Here is a 20,364-nt window from a genome sequence, read left to right on the forward strand (position 1 = left end):
GATGGCGTCCCGGAGAGAGGTGAGAGAGAGGGCGGAGAGGATGATGTGTGCCCAGGGGAGAGTGAGTGACGTCCCGGGCTGTTGGTGTCTTTAAAGTGCTGCCCCCGGGTACGCTTCAGGTCTCGGAAACTCGGGCTGCCTGCACGTCGAAGACTGTCCGGCTGCGTCGGTGGTGGACGGACTGGGAGAAGTGAGTGACTGTGGACTAGGACGTGCCTACGCCTACCAACTTCCTCATATGAGAATTGACAGACAGGACTGGCTGAGGTCAAGGTGTCTCGTTGCGCCCAAGGACTCTCAGGTGCTCGCTCAGGAGCCCGCCCCCAGGTGCTCAGGTGGGCGTGTTTTGTGTGCGTGTGTGTGTACGGATACCGTCCCTCGCTGCTAGTGCCCACGAGTAGGTACCAGGTACCAACCGCCAGAGCCAGACACTGCCCCGCCCTCCAGAGTCCATCCACTGATTCCACCAAGCGTCCAAGCCTCCCCCGTGCTATCCCACTAGCTGCCCACCTCATCCATCTGCCCCGTCTCGTCTGGGCATCCAATTCGGCGCTCGCCTGGCCGCCTCCGCCCAACCCGCCTGGATGTTAACGAGCCAGCCTTGCCGTTGCCAGACTCCAAAGTCGAGACCGATGCCCTGCCTTCTCCCCTTCAACGTCCAGACGCTAGCGTGTGCACTGACGCGGCGCGGAAATTCAGCCTGGAGCATCCCGTCATGGCAACGCGATGCCACTCTATATCCGTGTAGTAGTAATAGGTATTAGAACAACTCGACATCTCTCCTCCGATGATTGACACTTTGCCAATCCACCATCCTGCTATGACATGTACGGGCTCCCCTGCAATTGCAATGTCCACTTGTGCACCCCGTCAGCCGCATAATAAGCGCCAGACAAGAGTAATTGGGTGCCTGTAGGACCTATCGAGACAAGCAATTCTTGAGAGTGCGATCCAGGCCCCTACTTTTGTCCACCTTCCCTTAATACCTTACTCTTCTGTATTGCCACTGCGGTTACTACTTACTCGTACTTCATTGAACCTGCCCACATCACACAACATTCCCTCAATCGTCATGCAAGAGGATAATATGTATTATTAGTTGGCTACCAGCTAGTGACGGTGTTGGCCCCTTTCCTTGGCCACCTGGATCACGTTGTTCCCCTCATACCAGTGACAAGGATCCCCATCTTCACATGCTTTTCTTCTTCGGCAACTCCACAGTCCGCACACGTACATATTTCTCATCAAATCAAGGGCCTCTTAGCTGAAATCTGGACATTTTTAGGCTTTGCCATGAGCCTTCAAAGGTGTAGAAACTTGTCTCACCTTCTTGGCACCATTCTGATGCGACGTCTGTAGCTCTGGGCTTGGGCACTGTCCCCGCACAAACTCGATGCCAGACTTGACGCAGGGGGCGGGGTTCATGGTTCACGATCCTGTCTTGAGAATCTAGATCCTCGCCCGTGACCCCAAACCCGCGCCACCACCCTCACAACGGGCGAGACGGGGCAACCAACAGGGGGCGGATCCCCCATGGGGAGTCTTTGACCCGAGCGCCCTGCTTAGGAAGCCAAGACGACTTTATGGTGTGCATGAGGCGTGCCGACCCTTCTCGCCCGCCATGTTGCCTGGCCCCTCATCAAAATCAAGTCGCCTAGCGGATTAGATCACCCGTGCTATAGGTAGCGACATGTTCCCGAAGGGTGCACAAAGCCCGGGTGTTCTCGGGACCAAAAGACCGCTGACTTCCCAGTCAGTTAAAAGAAGATGAATGCTCGTGATACCTCATAATAGTTGCTGGACCAGGACTGGGTGGGGGATGATCTTCACTCATCACCCTGTTCCTCGAGAGATGCAGTGGATTTGCCCCTTAACAACTTGAATAGGTAGGTACTGTAGGGCCTATCAACGACTTGAAGAGAACTGTCCATTTCTACTTTCCCAAATCTACCCCATCCTCTGTTACCCAATATGGCTTTTGTCTTCAAGACACCTCCAGGACATCCGTATTAGGGAGTGCAAAATTACCCCGTCTATTTCGTCTTCGCCTCAGACTTGTCAGATGATGTTCTACCATTTGCCACCATTAGATCTGCCTTCTTCCCGTTTTCTACTGCCGTTACTGGTACACCGGGTCTATCACCCACTGTTAGGCCGGAGATGAAGAAACCGCTGACTCCTTCCAAGGCAGCCACAAATACGCACAGCAGGCTCCCGATAACAAAGTGACTGATTGTGGACCCGATCTCCAGCCAGGAGCCCTCGTCTTTGACTACCCAGAAGAAATATAGCGTCAGAATGTCGCTTAGGGCCATTGTCAGCATGAAGAGAGCCGACGGGGCGACCCCAAGACGCTTGTTGAGAACGCCCAAGTTTGCCGAGATCAAAGCGAAGGGAATCATGAGCTTGACGATCAAAAGAGCACCTTGGGAGAAGGGGTCAAAAACCGGAATAAGCCGGTTGACGCTCTCCAAGCTGAATGAAGATATTGATGCGACGTTGCCGGTGCTGAAGAAAGCTGCTTGTAACAGAACCATGAAGAAGAGGACAACTCGTGCGTCGGTTAGACTCAGGGGTCGTAGTCCAGAGGTCTCCGGCTCCCCCTTGCTCATCACATGCCCATTCTGACTTGTTTGTGGTACCGTGAATGCATGTATGCTGTACTCTAGTCGAACCCATGCCAATAGCGTAACACTGAACGCAACATAGAAAAGACCTTCGTATGAGATGGTAAGAATGACAAACGATGGAGCACACGTCAGGAATAGGACCATTAATCGGTGCATATAATGGTTGGAGGGGTCGAGTCTATGCGCTAGAGGCATGAGGAACGAGACAACTATTCCCCTGTTAGCATGTGGCCCTAGTTCAACTCTTCCCTAGTTCAACTCTTTACTCTAGGGCCATCATGGGATGGGATGTATCGAAGCCACGTACCGAGTACAATCCACCCAACAACCTGATTACCCAGCGGAAGGCCTTGTTTTGCTTGAAGAGAAAGTGCGCTTGAGCGAGTCACTAGCATAGACAAGAGGATCAACCCAATCTTCAACGTGTTAGTTGCAGGACTAGTTGGGGTGACGGGTTGACTGGCTTACTTGTATACCAGTAAGAACTCTTCCCACGGCCCGACTGGACCTGTCCGAGGTCTTTCTGCTAGCCCAAGAAAAGTCGGCAAGGATGAAATCCTCCAGGGCCAAATACAGTAGACCAATGGCGACCATTAGAGCTCCGCCGGACATACTGCACATAGTGAGTAACCGGACAGATCAAGAAGTCTTGGTGGACCTACATCAGAGTTACGCTCTCGACCTTCATAGCCGGGAGAAGTGTAAAAACGCTCATAACCGAGCAGGAAACAGCCCAACTGGCACTGAGGACTGGGTGTGCTTTGAGGAAAGACAAACCATATGCGACTGGCCAGAGCGCCCCAAGTACAAAAAGACCCGTAAAGATCTCGCGGTGGATGTATCCCAACGCCTGTCCATCAGTTAGCAACAGTCAAGACATCGATAGGTGTTGACTCTTACGAGGGATTCAATAACTGCAACATAAAGAACAGTATGAATGATGAACGTCATGATTACACCAGCGGATTTGATGTGGCCAAACAAAACTTGATAGCCCCGAAGCAGACTGGTTCTGCGGGCGAAGACCTCTTCCCAAAAGAAAACAGGGAAGAAAGCATAGATGTAGTACGTGCCAGGAGAACTTGAAACAATAAAGGATGCACAGAGGGCAACTAGAATGGAAGAGAAGGCGATGATACCGGGAACACTCCTATGAGGAGCAACACTCTCTCGGACGACAAACATGTCAACAACGGTCGTGATAGCGTAGGCCATCCATCCAAGGTATCCAAGGGTGACGACGGTCCGGAGGAAGAGCCAGTCGTATGTCTGGAGGTAGCGCAGGCCCTCGAGAGCTATGCCCATAAGCGCATCTGTTTCCTCAACAGCCTCCTCGTATTTCCCTGAAGCTATAAGGTGGCGGATACTAGACAGACGCTCGTCGGGTGTCAACCCTTCTGCACTTAACGGAACATAAGGCTTGAACCTGAGTTGCGTGGTTTTCTTTTTCTCCTCCTTCACGCGGTACATTTCAAGGATGCCCTGAGCATTGACTAGGGACGCCTCAGCTTTCTCTTGACTGTCAGCAGATAGGTACGAGAGCGGTAGCTCTCCTACAGAGTTCGCTGGAAATTCCGCCCCAATCAGATACGCCATCAAAGCGGCAACGTCGGCTTGCGCAACATCATGCCTCCGCACATGATCAAGGCCCCAGTCTGACGAGTACTCATCGTGCCCTGGGGCAATCGATCCGGGGTATAGCTGAGGTGACGAGATACCTGAGCCCCAAGTAATGAGCGGGGTTCGGGTATTGTCGGGGTGGCCGTCTCCGTGGCTCCCCCAGTCGCTCATGCCGTGATCTGCTGTGAAGACGTATGCGGTTCTGCCGTCTCCATAAAACTTATCGATGAGCTCCGTGATCTCCTTGACTCCCTGGTCAACTACCTTTAGGTTGTACAGATACTCGGCTGAGTACGGGCGGTAGGAATGCCCCGTGGTGTCGAGGCCTAACAGATGCAAGAAGAAGACAACTTTTTCCTGGCGCACGGCCTTGTTGAGAACCGGGTTGGTTGTGGCTTCAGCGAAAAAGTCTTTGACATGATCAAAGACCCAGTAGTCAAGATGTAGAGCTTCTTTGGAGAAGTCTTCGAGCTCGGCTTCATACATGTAAGCGTCGACCCGTCCCGGTACAGCCCCTCGCTCAAACATGGGCAGGATGTCAGGGCTCCCCCAGCTCCAGGTGTGGCGGCTCCTGTTGAAGACGCTGTCGAAATTGACGGGATTGAGTTTCCAACCAGTGGCAACAGCGGATACATCCTCGTATAGACCAGCGATTAAGGCGACGTGGCCGGGGCGGGATTCCGTCGGGACGCGCGTGTGCGAGATACCGAATGTGCCATGCTCTAAAATCCGTGAGCGGAGAAAGGGGGCGAGTGGTCGAGGGCCCAAGTCCTCTTTGGATTTGGGGTATGGCTCTGGGAAAGACTGGAAGGCTTTGTCGGCTCGAAGTCCATCACCTTAATAGAGGGAGGGTTAGCTACGGCTCACGGACAGGTTGACACACTTGCTTAGGCACCCACGTACCGACGAACAGAAAAAGCCGATCAGCTGGTGCCTTGGCTTGTGGTGGTCTTTCAACACCGAAGAGGCGCATTCCAGACACGACGGGGCTGACGAAGTAGATGTCGAAGATGGACAAGACGTATACTAGGTGGAAGACCACGGCTGTGGCCAAGAAGCCGAAGCGAGCGTAAGAAGGCATGGTAGCTTTTAGAATACTGTAGCTGTAGACGAAGGCGAGTGTCCGATTTATTTCAACGCGATCGAAGCGAGTCCATAGCTTGAGTTGATGACAGCTCTTTCCTGGCACCTTCAAGCGAGTGAAGATAGAATCGAGCAGGCGAGGGAGGTTGGACGCAGGCGTTCAGTTAAGCTCTACAAGAGCGCTCGCATGTATGAATTGTCGGTCGACGGAGCCCACTTGGCAGAAGAGGAGGTTGCCAACTGCCAGTGTGCTAGGATGGTAGGTTGACCAACTTGCCTTGCCTTGCCAACCTGGAAGTTCCACACAGCCCGCACCGTGTCCTGTCCAAGGGGTGCATGATGGTCGCGAGCGACCGGGAAATTTTAAGGTCTGAACGTGTGACCAATGAAACGCGCGGGTCACTACGCGAATGTGGGATATAGGACCAATCATGGCACTGCAGAACAGTGCAGATGGGAAGCTCGGGGCGCTTGGGCAGATGCACTTGCATGCACCTTGATGGCTAGTATTAGGCTGACCCTTCAAGTTGAAACTCTGTGGGCTAGTGTTCTTGACACTCATGGCATTCATTAGATTTATATTTAAATTCCTGCGAGCTTGAGGATATTTCATTCAACCTGAAACAACCTGCCATGCTGAAACGCCTTGCAAGAGGATATCTGAATTCAGCGCTTGCCTGACAACAACACCAATTAGCACTGCCATGGACAACCATGGGCCCAACTACAGCTAGTTGCCTCAATCCACCTTCTCTGTTAGAGACTTGGTGACTCGTGAGAAGAACTTGGACGCGTGTGGTCGCGGGAACGTGATCTCCTCTAAAAGATAGTCTGGGAGGATAAGCTGCAAATCCCCGTCGCGATTGGGGTCTAGCTGTGGTCGATAGGTGTATTGAACGTCCTCATAATTCTCGACCCGGTCAGCTGTGTCCAGGGCCAGCTTGAAATGGAGTGCTGTGCAATGAGTTAGCACGGTCGCGCTGTCAACGATCGGCAGTGGGATCTCTTACTTCCATTCCTCCCAGTCTGGATGCAGTCAAAGATATCTTCCTTGTCGCCATGCTTCATTCCACGAACAATCAGGCCAGTAAGGTCTCCGTAGAGATCTTCCTTGGCCTGAGCTGCTTGCACAACTTCTACAGCCGGGGCGCGGTTCCCTGCTCCGTTGGACTTGAGAGCACTTCCTGGAACCTTGATGTTAGCTTCGGCATTCCTAGCCGCGGCTAGCTTCGTTGACAGTGTTTTGATTTCCGATCTGGCATCCGAAAGGCTGGTGCTGAGCTCGGTTGCTTGGGCTGCTAAGCTGTCGCATTTAGCTTCACTGAGTTCGAGTTTCTTTGCCAGCGAGGATCGTATCGATAGCTCCGCCCTTAGCTCTGATATCAACTTGCTCGCGGCTATGAATCATGTCAGCCGTCTGTACAGTGGCTGAATATCAAATAATTGAACTGACCTGCGCTATTCTCTTCCGACTGCTTCTTCAGCTGATCGTAATTGCGCTCTGCATCCTTGACTCCAACGTCTCGGAGATCTCCGTACCTTGCTTCTAGGCCCTTGTATCGCTTGGTGAGTTCCCTGAGTCGCCGCCGGAGTGACGCATCGTCAGAGTCAGAATCCATACAGAGTTCCCCTGGTTCATCAACAGCATCCATAGTAGGCTCCAGCTCCTGACTCGCTTGTTGCAGCTCCTCTTCATCAACTGCCATCGCTTCGGTCGGTTGAGTTTCTGCGTCCTCTTCTACTGTAGAAGCTCTGGCTTTGGGAGGCCGTCCTCGCTTTGGTTTGGATATATTTTCCCCATTACTGGCGCCGTTGGTCACGACGTTATTTGAAATCTTGGGCCTACCGCGTGTTGGTTTAATCGACATCGCATCTTCATCGTCTAGGGGATCGGCTTCGTCCGTGATTGTCTTGTATGCCTTTGCCGATCGGTTGGCTCCTCGCGACTCGTTGTTGCTTTTCTCCTGCAGAACCTGTCTTGAGGCGGCCCCCGCACTCGTCCGCCGTCCTCCTCTCTGAGAAGGTTTGGTTACTTTGTTGCTAAGGTTTGCTGGTGGTCGGCCACGGGGCTTGGTCTCCCTGCCAGATTGCGACGCGACGCGCGCCATTTGGGCTCGCGGGGCGCCGATACTGGTAAAGTCTGGTTCAGAGTCAGATTCTATTAGACTAGAGAGCCCAGCGGGTGCTTTGGTATGTGGTGGCATCGATATGTGGCGTCGATAATGCGCTGGCGGCTTTTTGAGGAAGTAGTGATGTTTTGCTGTAAGAACACCAGTTGAGAGGCTATGTGAGATATTCGCCAAAAACTTCCTTAGGCCTTGTGCAGTTGATAAGGTAATAGAGAATGTACTTGTAAGTAGTACTATTGATGAGGGGGCAAGAAGTGCAAGACCGCTGTGTTTTCGCGACGTCGCGAGGATCTTTCCATTTTGGGATGAATGTAAACACAGGGAAGCCAGTTTATTAATGTAGAGTGGCGGCTTTATGCTTTTGTGCATGCTCATACAGGGTGCATAAGCCTGGTGGCAGAGCTACCACTAGGCCCGCAGGGGCACATGCGCCACATGGCCACTGGGTGGCAACTTGCAAGTGTGAGGTACGGAGTACTTCTGGTCCTGTTATCCGAGGCCCAACCAACTGGGCCACATGCGGGCACGGGTGGTCTACCAGGCGGTCAGTGGCCCGTGCTGTTGGAGTCGGTACCCAAATCAATCTTCAGCTGTGTCGCGTTGCGAAGCCTTCCACGGGCACAACGAAGTTGGCAAGTTTAGCAAGGAGTTGAATTCTTATCCCAAACCCTTGTGTATTTCTACCGCTGATGGTTTCTCAATATTATTGATCATTTCTTCAACACCCTGACCCCAACGGGTTCTTTCGACCTTTCGCCGCCTTACTGCTATCGCATCCTTTACGGCCGAGCACGGCTCTTTTACACCTCATCGAACCTTATCCAGCGCTGACAAAATTCGACCGCACCGCCTTGACCATCTTATGGCTGGCATCTAATGCCTGAGGAATTATCGTCGTGGCTAAAGCTGGCCTTTGGGATGGGTGAACGACGTAGACTTGGCGATGTCGCCATGGACGTCCTGCTGTTCGCGGGAGTGGTACGCATGACCACCCCCAGGAGACCACTGTTAGGAGCGGTCGTACTGATATTGTGTGGTGCAGATGACGGCAGGGATTTATGTCGCAAGGTCGTTCTTGAATCCGATTCTAAGCAACCTAGTCGATCCGGAGAAGGAGAAACAAGAACAAGCAAGAAACCAGGCCAAGGCGCATTTAGAACGACTGAACCGCCGGCAGCGACACCACGAAGATCTTGATGGCGAGAGTGGCGGCTCCAGAAGTGGGCCCAGAGTCGAGGAGCTCGCGCTCAACGATTACGAGAACTTGATTGCCCTAGAGATGGTAGCTCCGGAAGATATACCGGTGGGCTTTGATGGTATGTTATGAGAACTTCGGATGGGCTTGAATTTGGCCACCAGAGAAACCGGGCTGACGAATATCAGATATTGGGGGCTTGGATGCGATCATCGAAGAGATAAGGGAGGCGGTAATCTACCCGCTGACGATGCCTCATATATATTCGCATGCTGGGTCGCTGCTGTCTGCCCCATCTGGTGTTCTTTTGTTCGGGCCTCCTGGTTGCGGCAAGACAATGTTGGCGAAGGCTGTGGCTCACGAAAGTGGCGCATCGTTTATTAATCTTCACATCTCGACTCTGACAGAGAAGTGGTATGGCGATTCCAACAAGATTGTGCGAGCCGTCTTCTCGCTCGCGCGCAAGATGCAGCCGGCCATCATCTTCATCGATGAGATTGATGCTGTGTTGGGAACACGGAGGAGTGGCGAGCACGAAGCAAGCGGAATGGTCAAGGCCGAGTAAGTTGCCCCTTCTGCACCTCTCTACATGCTATTAGTGCATTACTTTAGGTAGGTGGTATTGGGACGTGTGAGTAACATATCATAGGTTCATGACACTGTGGGACGGTCTTACGTCGTCTGACGCCTCGGGAAAGCCGGCCCAGATTGTTGTTCTCGGGGCGACGAACCGCATTCACGATATCGACGAGGCCATCCTGCGGCGTATGCCTAAAAAATTTCCGGTACCGCTACCCGGCCGTGAACAACGGAAAAGGATTTTGCAGCTCGTACTGCAGGGCACTCGAACAGACCCAGAACATTTCAATGTCGACTACGTGGCCAAGATCACCGCGGGAATGTCTGGTAGTGACATTAAGGAAGTGTGTCGGGATGCTGCCATGGCTCCAGTGCGCGAGTTTATGCGCGAGCACAGGTTGCAAGGCCGTTCGATGGCGCCAGTTGACCCCGATCGATTTCGCGGAATCAGAAATGATGATTTCTTAGGGAGAAGGGGCCCTCAACTAGACCCCCGCGGCGAGAGGAGACAAACAACGAATGCGACTATAGTGAAGCCTTTCTCAAGCGATGAGTACGAAGATATTGATGAGCCTATTGCTGAGCCCCAGGACTAGAGCGGTTGGAGACCTCAGTGGGGGCAGGGTCTGGGAGAATCTCATTCTTCCGATTATATTGGGCTTGGTCAATGTAAACGCCAGGCTCGACACCAGGACATGGGCTAACTTACAGCTGTGACTGGTACGTATACCGAATTAAGCCGCTATAAAACATATTACTACGTATATTCACATGAGGAATCTATGGACGAATAATACCTGCATCGTACTACCTCCTACTGATATAATACTAGTTTTTTTCATCTACCTACAGAGTACGTACGAAGTACTGTTGAAGACAAGAGTGACAGACCCTTGCAGGGTTACGGGGCAACCGGGAGCCGGAACGTCGGGGCAGTGCGGGGACGACCGGTGGCTACTGTATGGAAGCACGTCATTTTGAGCCGCCTAGACGGCATCCTGATAGGATAGGTGGGTACGGTGAATACAGCAGACGAGCGGGCATAAGTCTTTGTACCCCACTATTGTACTTGTCTCCGTAAATCGGCGGCAAGGCAAAGGCGGTGGACTGGAAGCCGTCTGCAAGGCACCTTCTGCTGTGCAATTGCACCACAGAACATGACTCTGGGGAAGGTTTTCGGCTAACCAGCCTACGTAGTATTCATTTTTCCCACTCCACTATACAGAATCCATGGCGGATTTGTACTACTATTAGTAGCTATCAGCGCTTTTCTTTCCATCACTCGAGTCAAGGTCTAATTCTCTCTCTTGATTTCATCGGATTCCGTCTTTCGTCACACTCCCCCACAATCCCACCATGAGCGCCGGTCCTCCCCCCAATGGCAACACCTCGATGGCCAAACCCAGTCATCCTCTTAAGCGAGTCGACCTCGACGGCCACGACCTGCCCCCATCACCTGCTTCGTCGAGCCCACGGAACGGACGCCGCCGGTACGCCTTAGCGACCGAATTAGTACACACGGAAGGCAAAGATCAGTACGGTGCTTCAAGCGTTCCCATCTACCAGTCCGCCACATTCAAGCAGACAACGGCCCATGGAGGTCAGACCGAGTATGACTACACACGCTCTGGCAACCCCACCCGGTCGCATCTAGAGCGACACTTGGCCAAGATCATGAACGCCAACCGCGCTCTCGCTGTAAGCTCTGGGATGGGTGCTCTCGATGTTATCACAAGACTTCTACGTCCGGGTGACGAGGTCATCACTGGCGATGACCTGTACGGAGGCACTCACCGCCTCTTGACCTACATGGCTACCAACCAGGGCATTGTAGTACACCACGTCGACACCACCAATGCCGACGCTGTCAAAAATCGCATCTCAGAGAAGACGGCCATGATCCTTCTCGAGACCCCTACCAACCCGCTCATCAAGATTGTTGACATTCAAACTATCGCCCGATCCGCCCACGATGCCAACCCTAAGTCTCTTATTGTCGTGGACAACACCATGCTTTCCCCGATGCTCCTGAACCCTCTGGATATTGGAGCAGACATCGTTTACGAGTCTGGAACCAAATACCTGTCTGGTCACCACGACATCATGGCAGGTGTCATTGCTTTCAACGATACGGAAATCGGAAACAAGCTTTTCTTCACAATTAATTCGACAGGCTGCGGCCTATCACCCAACGACTCATTCCTTCTCATGCGAGGAGTTAAGACATTGGCCATTCGGATGGAGAAGCAGCAGGCCAACGCTCAGGCTATTGCCGAGTTCTTGGAGGAGCGCGGTTTTCGGGTCCGGTACCCCGGTCTCAAGTCTCATCCACAATACGACTTGCACTGGTCAATGGCCCGCGGGGCTGGTGCTGTGTTGTCCTTTGAGACGGGTGACACAGCTGTCTCTGAGAGAATCGTTGAGGCTGCAAGACTTTGGGCAATCAGTGTAAGCTTCGGTTGTGTCAACAGTCTCATCAGCATGCCATGCCAGATGAGCCATGCAAGCATCGACGCGAAGACAAGACGTGAACGCCAGATGCCTGAGGATATCATTCGACTCTGTGTCGGGATTGAAGATGTCAACGATTTGATAGAGGACCTCTCTCGCGCAGTAAGTCCCCCACCGTGACATAACCCACCCATTTAGCACCGTAACTCAGAAACTAACCCGCATTTTTTGCACAGCTCGTCCAAGCAGGTGCCGTAACCGTGACTTTGGACGGTTTCCATGCAACTGGGACTGCGGAGGAGATCGGGAAAACCCCAATTACTACTTAATCAAGATTGCTTTATGAAGTCGTTGACTCCAACACCGACTACGAGCCAGCAAGGACTGACTGTAATTTTTTTTTCTTTGCTTTTTTCTCCTTAAAATGAGTTTGGTAACCGATCCCAGTCGAACATCCGGGTTTAGCTGAAGCCGAGACCTCGTTGAACCATTCCTCAGGGGGCACCGACGGGAATGCGGTGCTAGAGAGAACTAAGACTGCGGGTATCTAGAGCTTTATCTGACTAGAAACGTGAGAAAGACCAATGGCGATGGACGGCGTTACTGGCGTTTAGTGGCTTCTGAAAATTGACATTTTTTCAGTGAAGACAGACAAGAAACGCTGGGAGATAAATAAATATACCTCTTCTTTCCTTCGACTTTTTATATTGAGCATCATTGTGGTGTGAAAGTCTATCTCGTCAGATGACGCCAATCTTATACTCGGTGCTCTAGCTTTAGAGAACGAAGATGAGAGCGTGCTTGCCGTTTTACAGCGTATAGGCGCTGGTTCAAGAGTCGTCTCCTTTATATTGCTTATCGTTTGCGAATTCTAGATCTGGCATAATTCCTGACGCTGCGTCCTTACTGATAGAAAGGTTGTCGTAGGCATGTAGGCATTCGAGCGAACTAGGCTTGGAGGCATGATAGTGGCAAGCACGGCACGCATATTTCAACTTGCAATGGGGAAATCATACGGTGGAATAGAAAATTCCTACGCTAACTAATCATGCCCTACAGGTAGCTTATATAGGTCAACAAAAACAATAGTATCTCGACTCCCTGGTATGTGTACCCAACCATACAGGGCCCAACGACGCTAACAGCAGAGAATAATGTTGACTGAATCTTCATGCAGAGTCAAAGCGGTCTGGGAGCACAATAGGTGCCACAAGGGTCCAGATGTACATGGCGTGGCATGCCCAGGCGCTTACAATCTTGACCCAGCTGGCAGCATAGGTGCGGCCAACGGTGGCAAAATCACCGTCCTTGACGCTATCCTCGTGGTTGAGGACCAGTAATGTAGATACCCAGGAAGTGGCTAAGAAGAAGATAATGTGGAAGACGGTGTAGTTGTACTGGGTACTCGACCTCTCATCATCTTGAGAGGCGTTGCCGCCCGCGTCACTGTCGTCGTCGTCGTCGAGCAGCGCATCAGCAGGCAGACTGCCCTCCTCGATAGCTCGCCGAAGAACTTCAGCTCGCATCTGGCGCCGACTGGCCGGTTCCTGAGTTACAAGATCGTGCTCATCGTCATCGGACAACCGGATCCCCCCAGCGCCTCCTCCCAAGCCCAAGCTCTGTGTAGCGGCACGGGTTGTCGTATACGCAACTGTCAGCATAGTGACGATGGCGCCGATGACGACAGAGGTAGTCCTCGTTCCTTGGGCGCGAACGAGCGGATTACAGTGCTTGTCGTCCGGTTCCATTGAAACGGCAGACATGGTGAGGTATGTACAATAAACGGCAACCATGGCAGCTTGTGCTAGGCCTGCTTTGGGATTGTGCTCCTGTACCGTTGGGTTGATGGAAATAACGGATATGGCCATCCAAAGCAGAAGATTAATAGTGATGGCGGTCTGGTTCATGGTGCATCCACCGTGAGCAAAGAATATATACTGCACGACAGTCATTGCAATCGACGCAACGTACATGCCGAGTGTAGAACCTATCAGGACAAATCGCCAGAATCGGGAGTCTGTATCCTCGATCTGGGCCAAGCAGTATTCGGCCCACGTATGGGCAAGGTCGACGAGCAGGATGAGTCCAAGGAGGAGAAACAGCATTGCCCCGGTGAATGAGATATAATTGCCCCAGAACATGAAGAACTCGTCAGGGATGAGAAATGAGAGGACAATCAGAGCAAGCCAGGCAATGACCTTGGGGCCCCAGTAACCATTCTGAATCGCAGCCCGAGGGTTTTTAGAAGTTTTGACGCCGAAGAGAAGGCCAGCTAGGAGGAGGTGGAAGAGACCAAGAGCGAAGTTGATGCGATGGACGGCGAGCCATCCGTAGCATTGGCCGGTCGGACAATTTATCTTGACATAGTCGAGGGTGAGATGTTGTAATTTTTCTATTGCCCAGGGGGTGAGCATTATCCACGCCAATATCGAGTTGACGAGGAGCAAGAGGGCGTAAGCGATACGGGTTGCGACACTGTTGGTTGTTCATTAGCACCACATGCGTTCGTTGTCTACACTTGGCGATAGCGTCGCTGCTCCGTACCTGTTGCCGCACTTGCCACATGCGCTGCAGACCATTGAGCATGTAGCGGCTCCGCAGCAGCTCGCGCCAAATGATACGAGCTACAGTTGTGAGGTTAGCGGAGGTTACCGAACTGCGAGAGCGAGATCAACATACCGTCCCCATGCTGGGCAACGCCAGCAACGGGAGCGATAGGATGCCTCCCATGATGAAGCTAGAAGACGTCCGACTTCGGTAACTAGATTTCTTAAAGTCGCTTCCTCTCTGCGACTCGAGAGCACGTGGGGGCCGAAGTTTTGGTTGACAGCGACACCTTGGTTCGTGGGAGTTGATGGTGACGACGACCGAGTCCAAGTTCCAGTGGATAGACACTAGTGAGGTCACGCAGCCTGTACCACCAGCCAGCCCACCAAGCTCGACTAACCAGGTCACTAACAGCCTAACTTACCTAATCAGGTACCGATAAAGGGCGCCCACCTATTGGGCGCCCCGATAAAGGCTGGATGTGACGGCACTGTGCTCTCGACCCAATTCTGTACGTAACTTAACTCTCACGAGACCAGCAGGGATTTGTTGTGACCAGCTCGGCTGATACTACGGAGTACCGTACATGCACTGTGATTTGGACGGTACAGTTTCAATGTGCCACGCGCCCACCACGAACCCACGGCCTTATCTGACTAATTCGACTGATGAACCCCGTTCCTTGAACAGAACGTTAACACTTGATATGTCCATCTTTTGATGTCACTTGGCTTCGATTGTGTTACTTGCTAGTATTTCTGAGCTCTTGAGCAAGCGTTTTGCGCATTATTGATTTATTCTCCAATTAAAGGCATGGCAATGAACAAGCCGCCGACTTCGCGTTTTCGGTAATCTCAGCAATGCACTCTCCAGAGGAACACCGCCGCGGTCGCATTATCGCGAGCGTCGCCGCCACAGCCATCTCTCTTGCTTGCGGATCGAATGTGCGTGATGCTGTCCCCTTTTAGCTGAAAATGGGGAGGACGCCATCGCTGACTCCCGGTATCAGTATGTCTACTCTGCGTGGGCACCGCAGTTTGCGGAGAGACTCAAACTCTCGGCGACCGAAAGCAACTTGGTCGGCTTATTTGGGAACTTAGGCATGTACTCCCTCGGTGTTCCTATTGGTATGTTTGTCGACAATCAAGGCTCTCGTCCTGCTGTCCTCGCCGGGTCTGCCCTCCTCGCCTTGGGCTACTTTCCTCTGCACCAGGCTTACGACCGTGCGTCCGGTGCCGTGGCCCTCCTATGCTTCTTCTCCTACCTCACCGGCCTCGGTGGCTGCATGGCCTTCTCTGCTGCCGTCAAGACTTCGGCTCTGAACTGGCCTCACAACCGAGGCACCGCAACGGCCTTTCCCCTAGCTGCGTTTGGCCTGAGTGCATTCTTCTTCTCTCTCATCGGCGGTCTTCTCTTCCCTGGTGATCCGAGCGACTTCTTAATGCTTCTTTCCGCCGGAACATGTGGCCTGACATTTGTCGGATTCTTCTTCCTCAAGGTCTATCCACAATCGAACAATTATCAGCCATTGGCTGGCCAAAATGACGGCGAGCACGGCGACGGCGATGACCCTGCACCGCTGCGACGTACTTCCTCCAAGGAGTCAAAATCGCGCCGGAAAAATGGGCTCTATGATGATTATGAACCTGGTACGTCGACGAATGCCTCATCTTCCGTTCGGGAATCTGCAACTGCCGTTGGCGATGCCCCGGCGCTGGATTCTCAGGCTATAGACGAAACATCCTCCCTCCTGTCCAATTCCTCTGGCGACGGTGATTTGGTGAGGAGGAGCCATGTTGATTTGGATCGGTCACGTCGAGTAGATATTCGTGGCCTCAGACTCCTCCGCAATCTCGAGTTTTGGCAACTTTTCCTCATCATGGGAATTCTTGCTGGCATTGGTCTTATGACTATCAAGTATGACCCCTCTTCCCCTCCGCCGCGGTCGCCAAACTTGACTAGTTTTCTAATTCGTACTTTAGCAACATCGGAAATGATGTCAAAGCTCTGTGGGAGCGCTACGACGAGTCCGTGAGCCAAGAATTTCTTGTCATCAGACAACAGATGCATGTCTCCATCCTCTCGGTTGGCAGCTTTCTTGGGAGGTTATTGAGCGGTGAGTACCCCTAGTCTTTGATACTCATGACGGCGCTCTGATGTGTACCACCGCTAGGCGTTGGATCCGACTTTCTTGTCAAGAACCTCCATGCCAGCCGAGTTTGGTGTCTTGTCCTCGCCACTGTCGTGTTCTTTCTAGCTCAAGCCTGTGCACTCGTTATCGAGAACCCACACTTTCTTGGGTTTGTTTCTGGCTTTTCTGGACTAGGTTATGGGTTTTTGTTCGGTGTCTTTCCCTCGATCGTGGCAGAGTCCTTCGGGATACGAGGGCTCAGTCAAAACTGGGGATTTATGACTCTAGCCCCTGTCATCACTTCCAACATTTTCAACATCTTCTACGGCCGCACATATGATCAGCACAGCATATTCAGACCAAACGGCGAACGGGTGTGCCTAGATGGACTTGATTGCTACAGCGCCGCATACTGGGTCACGTTGGGAGCCTGTGGCATTGGACTCGTTGCCACTCTGTGGGTCATTCAACATCAGCGTGTCCAACATATGAAGGAGAACTCGAAGGGCGACGAGGAGGATTGAACTAGATCTCACTTACTCCTAGCGTATCGTGGGGACTTGGGATAGACTTTAGGATCGATCGATAATTACTGCTGCGGGTAGGAGAACGGTACTTATAAGGAACACATAGAACACTGCATGGTATTTGGCACATTTTGCATCTGTTACGAAGCTCTCATCATATGGCCCGCCGCTACCAGACTATTGCGGTAGATGGAGAACAGGATATACACGGTTGCCCTTTCGCGTACGTGTCTCTCGGGACGCAAAGGGACCAGCAGCCCCGCCCCCCAAAATGGCGACCACGGGTGCGTTTGTGAGCTGAGGTATACTGGCAATGCGAGAATTGTATAGCCACACGCTGCCGCCTATACATGTGTCAAGAATTTTAAAATTCCGGCGTGGGACAGCCTGCTATTGAACGCAGCTTCCAAACGCACCGCCCTCTATGCTCGACCCCCTCAATACACCACGAAGATCATACAGTCTTCCAACCACCTCTTATACCTTTCAAATGCTTGCTCAACCCCATCAGTTACGAGACCCTCCAAACGCCGAAGCAATGCGTGAAGCAAGAACAGCCCTCGCCTAGGGGCAAAAACTAAACTAAAACTAATAAAAAAAAAGAGACAAGGAGAAAACAACCAGCCGTGCCCCCCCTTCTCTTAAGCCATGAGAGCACATTAAGAATTAACTCTACCCTTAGAACAAATAAGGTCGACCAGACCGACAAAAAACAGATACAGAGGGGTCAGGACAAAACGAAGCAGCCGTAGCTACGAGTAGTTATTTGTCCATCTGGGTAGTGTATGTGGGTGCTTAGCGCTGTGAATCGAAAGGTGTAGTGAAAGTAGGGTTCGTCAGACGATAAATTAGTTGTCGCAGGTCTATGCAAACTCGGCCGTTAAATGTCGTCGAATAAATCACCACAAATCGTAGTTATCAAGGTGTCTTGCCCCTGTTACGGGCCTCATCGGCTGTGCCGTCAAACATTGCGCCAATCCCGGAAAATGACCATGGATCCGTTGTGGAGTGGACAATCACAAGCCAGGCGGCTATGATGTTGACGAGGTAATGGAGCATGTAGGCGTGGGAGACACCATAAATGGCGGCACAGAGTGCTGTTCCAAACAACAGCACGCTAGTGACGTGGCACAATCCATTCCGTAGTTGTGGAATCATCCTCCCAGTGGTCAAGTTCTCAACGAGAAGGATGAATGGCATTATAGAGAGAACGTTGTGGTGTGATGAGAAAGGGGTCAGCCAGTGCACCGCCAGGTTTCTTATCCAGACAGCCAAGATTGGAAGGTTAATTGGCAGAACCCAGAGCATAAGGAGCAAAATGGAGTGTGTATAGTGGTAGTAGTTGGAGCCGGCAGTGGATGAAGCGTAGCCTCTTAGGCGAAGAGCGCGGACGACGGTGAAGAGCTGCACCAGGCATGCCACCAGGTAGGCGAACTGGTAGGGGATGAAAAAAGACACCAGAAACAGCAGTGCTGCAGTCGTGAGAATTCTCCTCCGCGAAGTCGAAGGAACGAAGGATACCGCACGAGGCCGTCGTCGTTCAGTGACCGGCTTTGGGGTTGTACCAACTAGGCTGTACAACCCGGCAAGAGCGTATGTCAACCCTAAGGTCACGTAGTGAACCGCAACACAGACACCAATACAAACTATGCCAATGAGGGGGACGAGGAACCAGAAGAAGGGATCGTCGGTCCCAATGAGCAAGTCATTCCTATGAAGGTCGACGGATGCACGCCCAAGACTGTTGGAGCCGATCACAAGTGGCCACCTTCCTCTGCTTCCTGCCCCGCCCAAAGACATTGACAGCAAAGCCATGGACATCAACAGCAATGGGATAGACTGCCGCAAACTAAGGTCAAGACTCGCAGAGAACGACACGAATTCGCCTGTTTTATCGTATACCCGAAATTGCTTCCGTAGAACGAGGGTAACAATAAGCAATGGGAAAGCAGCGAAGATGGTGCGGTAGCGCATATAAAGCTTGCCGAGACTTCCCAACACGTCCACTTTGAGGCTGACATGCAGTGGAGATTCGCAAGATGGGTCCGTCCAAAACTGGAGCGTGAGCCCCTCTCCACCTCTCCGGTCCAGGGGAGGAGGAAGGTATGGCGCTACGCCGTGGAGACTGATGCTCACATGCTCTGCGTTGACAAAGTAGCGAGACTCGTAAGGCCGATTAAGATATTGCCGGACCATGGGCGCAAACAAAGGTTGCTTGCTGTGACAAGACTCATCCCCGATTTCCAAGTCGTAGACCAACAAGCTCGACGTAACGCTAGGGATCTTGAGCTCCGAAACCATGGAGCGGTTTTCTGGCAGCGTTTCTGTCAACCCGAAGGCAAGAAGCTTTGTTAAGCTAATATCATGTGTTTGATGGAACTCTGAATGATCGCTAAATTCGGCAACGACAAAGTGGTAAGCGATCGAAGCATATTTGTCGACAACCGCGATGAACTGATGGTCCAACAAGTGCTCCAGTTCGTATTGCAGATAGGAGAAGGGCCGTGTCTGCTCCTCCCCGTCAAGTGAAAACGGCTGGCGGCTAGAGGATGTTGAGGCCGGGAGGAGAATCGCGTCGCCTGCAGCATTCTTGCATGCCAGCTTTGTCGAAGGGTTGGATCCCCTTGTCAAACGAGTGTTAAAAGTAAACAGCGTGTTAGAATGGCTGAAAACGCGGCACAATAAGACCTCAAGCCTGCTTTCATCGCCCACCTCCAGCCAAGCATCTGTCAATAGTGTAAAGCGCTTCGATTCCGGTGACCCCTGGGGAGGGACGGGAATTAAATATGCTCTACCTCCGGGGTTACCCCCCAAGGTCGGAAGTGTCAAGCGTTCTCCCGTTAGTACAATTCCAGTGGAATCGTCGTCGAGCGTCAGGAGCGTAGATGGTACCTCCAAATGGGAAGTTTTCTCCGAATCAGGTTCCAAACCAGGCAGAAATCTTTTCTTAAACACAAGCATCCGGTCGGCACGAGGTTTAGTTTGCGACGCTCGGCGAACATCAACAATTTCGTACAGTGTTCGGGAAACCACCTTCCTGAACTGATCGCACCACAGGATAGCTTGGTGGTCCATGCTAGTCCATACCGTCGGAATACCAGTCGTGAACACAGTGAAGCCATGTGTGTCCGGAACGAGCGATTCGAGGCTTGTGTAATCAGACGGTACGATAGTGTCGAGGTTTCCACCAGCGATCGAGATGAGGGTAACGTGCCACAAAGGATTGTTGTTTGCCCACTTCTGAGAGTATGCTTTAGCCCAGTATTCATTAATTTCGTCGTAAATCTGGACAATCTGTCCATCGAAAGTAACTGGGGGTCGGGCATGGGGAGCGGACATGGTGATGATGGTGTTGATCGAGTTGGCCTGGTAGTTTGGCTGGACTAGCATTGTGCGAGCAACGACGCCTCCCATCGAGTGTCCAAGGATGATGACCGAGGTAGGATCCGGGAGTTGGGAGTTTCGTACAGCA

At 52.2% G+C, this 20,364-nt stretch overlaps 6 protein-coding genes across 6 annotated transcripts; 3 read left to right on the forward strand and 3 right to left on the reverse strand.

The window, feature by feature from the left end:
* Nucleotides 1-2,033: 2,033 nt before the first annotated feature.
* MCD4 (mannose-ethanolamine phosphotransferase MCD4) lies at nt 2,034-5,331 on the reverse strand (the record flags this gene model as incomplete). Its single annotated transcript, XM_083194010.1, has 5 exons — nt 2,034-2,624; nt 2,676-2,839; nt 3,408-3,480; nt 3,531-5,086; nt 5,154-5,331. 5 exons carry the CDS (start codon nt 5,329-5,331, stop codon nt 2,034-2,036), a joined length of 2,562 nt encoding a protein of 853 aa, XP_083050958.1.
* Nucleotides 5,332-6,072: 741 nt separating this feature from the next.
* Nucleotides 6,073-7,441, reverse strand: ACO1O0_004572 (chromosome segregation protein Csm1/Pcs1-domain-containing protein; the record flags this gene model as incomplete). Its single annotated transcript, XM_083194011.1, has 3 exons — nt 6,073-6,287; nt 6,344-6,730; nt 6,787-7,441. 3 exons carry the CDS (start codon nt 7,439-7,441, stop codon nt 6,073-6,075), a joined length of 1,257 nt encoding a protein of 418 aa, XP_083050959.1.
* An 897-nt stretch (nt 7,442-8,338) lies between these two features.
* MSP1 (protein-degrading AAA family ATPase MSP1) lies at nt 8,339-9,832 on the forward strand (the record flags this gene model as incomplete). Its single annotated transcript, XM_083194012.1, has 4 exons — nt 8,339-8,440; nt 8,505-8,778; nt 9,065-9,218; nt 9,307-9,832. 4 exons carry the CDS (start codon nt 8,339-8,341, stop codon nt 9,830-9,832), a joined length of 1,056 nt encoding a protein of 351 aa, XP_083050960.1.
* A 760-nt stretch (nt 9,833-10,592) lies between these two features.
* Nucleotides 10,593-11,945, forward strand: STR3 (cystathionine beta-lyase STR3; the record flags this gene model as incomplete). Its single annotated transcript, XM_083194013.1, has 2 exons — nt 10,593-11,849; nt 11,937-11,945. 2 exons carry the CDS (start codon nt 10,593-10,595, stop codon nt 11,943-11,945), a joined length of 1,266 nt encoding a protein of 421 aa, XP_083050961.1.
* Nucleotides 11,946-12,856: 911 nt separating this feature from the next.
* Nucleotides 12,857-14,375, reverse strand: TMS1 (serine incorporator/TMS membrane protein; the record flags this gene model as incomplete). Its single annotated transcript, XM_083194014.1, has 3 exons — nt 12,857-14,162; nt 14,232-14,311; nt 14,367-14,375. The coding sequence occupies 3 exons, from the start codon at nt 14,373-14,375 to the stop codon at nt 12,857-12,859; spliced, it is 1,395 nt and encodes a 464-aa protein (XP_083050962.1).
* A 719-nt stretch (nt 14,376-15,094) lies between these two features.
* On the forward strand, nt 15,095-16,364 carry ACO1O0_004576 (major facilitator superfamily domain-containing protein; the record flags this gene model as incomplete). The annotated part of the gene is made up of 3 exons (XM_083194015.1): nt 15,095-15,178; nt 15,244-16,151; nt 16,217-16,364. 3 exons carry the CDS (start codon nt 15,095-15,097, stop codon nt 16,362-16,364), a joined length of 1,140 nt encoding a protein of 379 aa, XP_083050963.1.
* Nucleotides 16,365-20,364: the final 4,000 nt, after the last annotated feature.

This window comes from Amphichorda felina (assembly GCF_050947745.1).
Source record: "Amphichorda felina strain 45539 chromosome Unknown scaffold_4, whole genome shotgun sequence".
NCBI classification, from domain to species: Eukaryota; Fungi; Ascomycota; class Sordariomycetes; order Hypocreales; family Bionectriaceae; genus Amphichorda; species Amphichorda felina.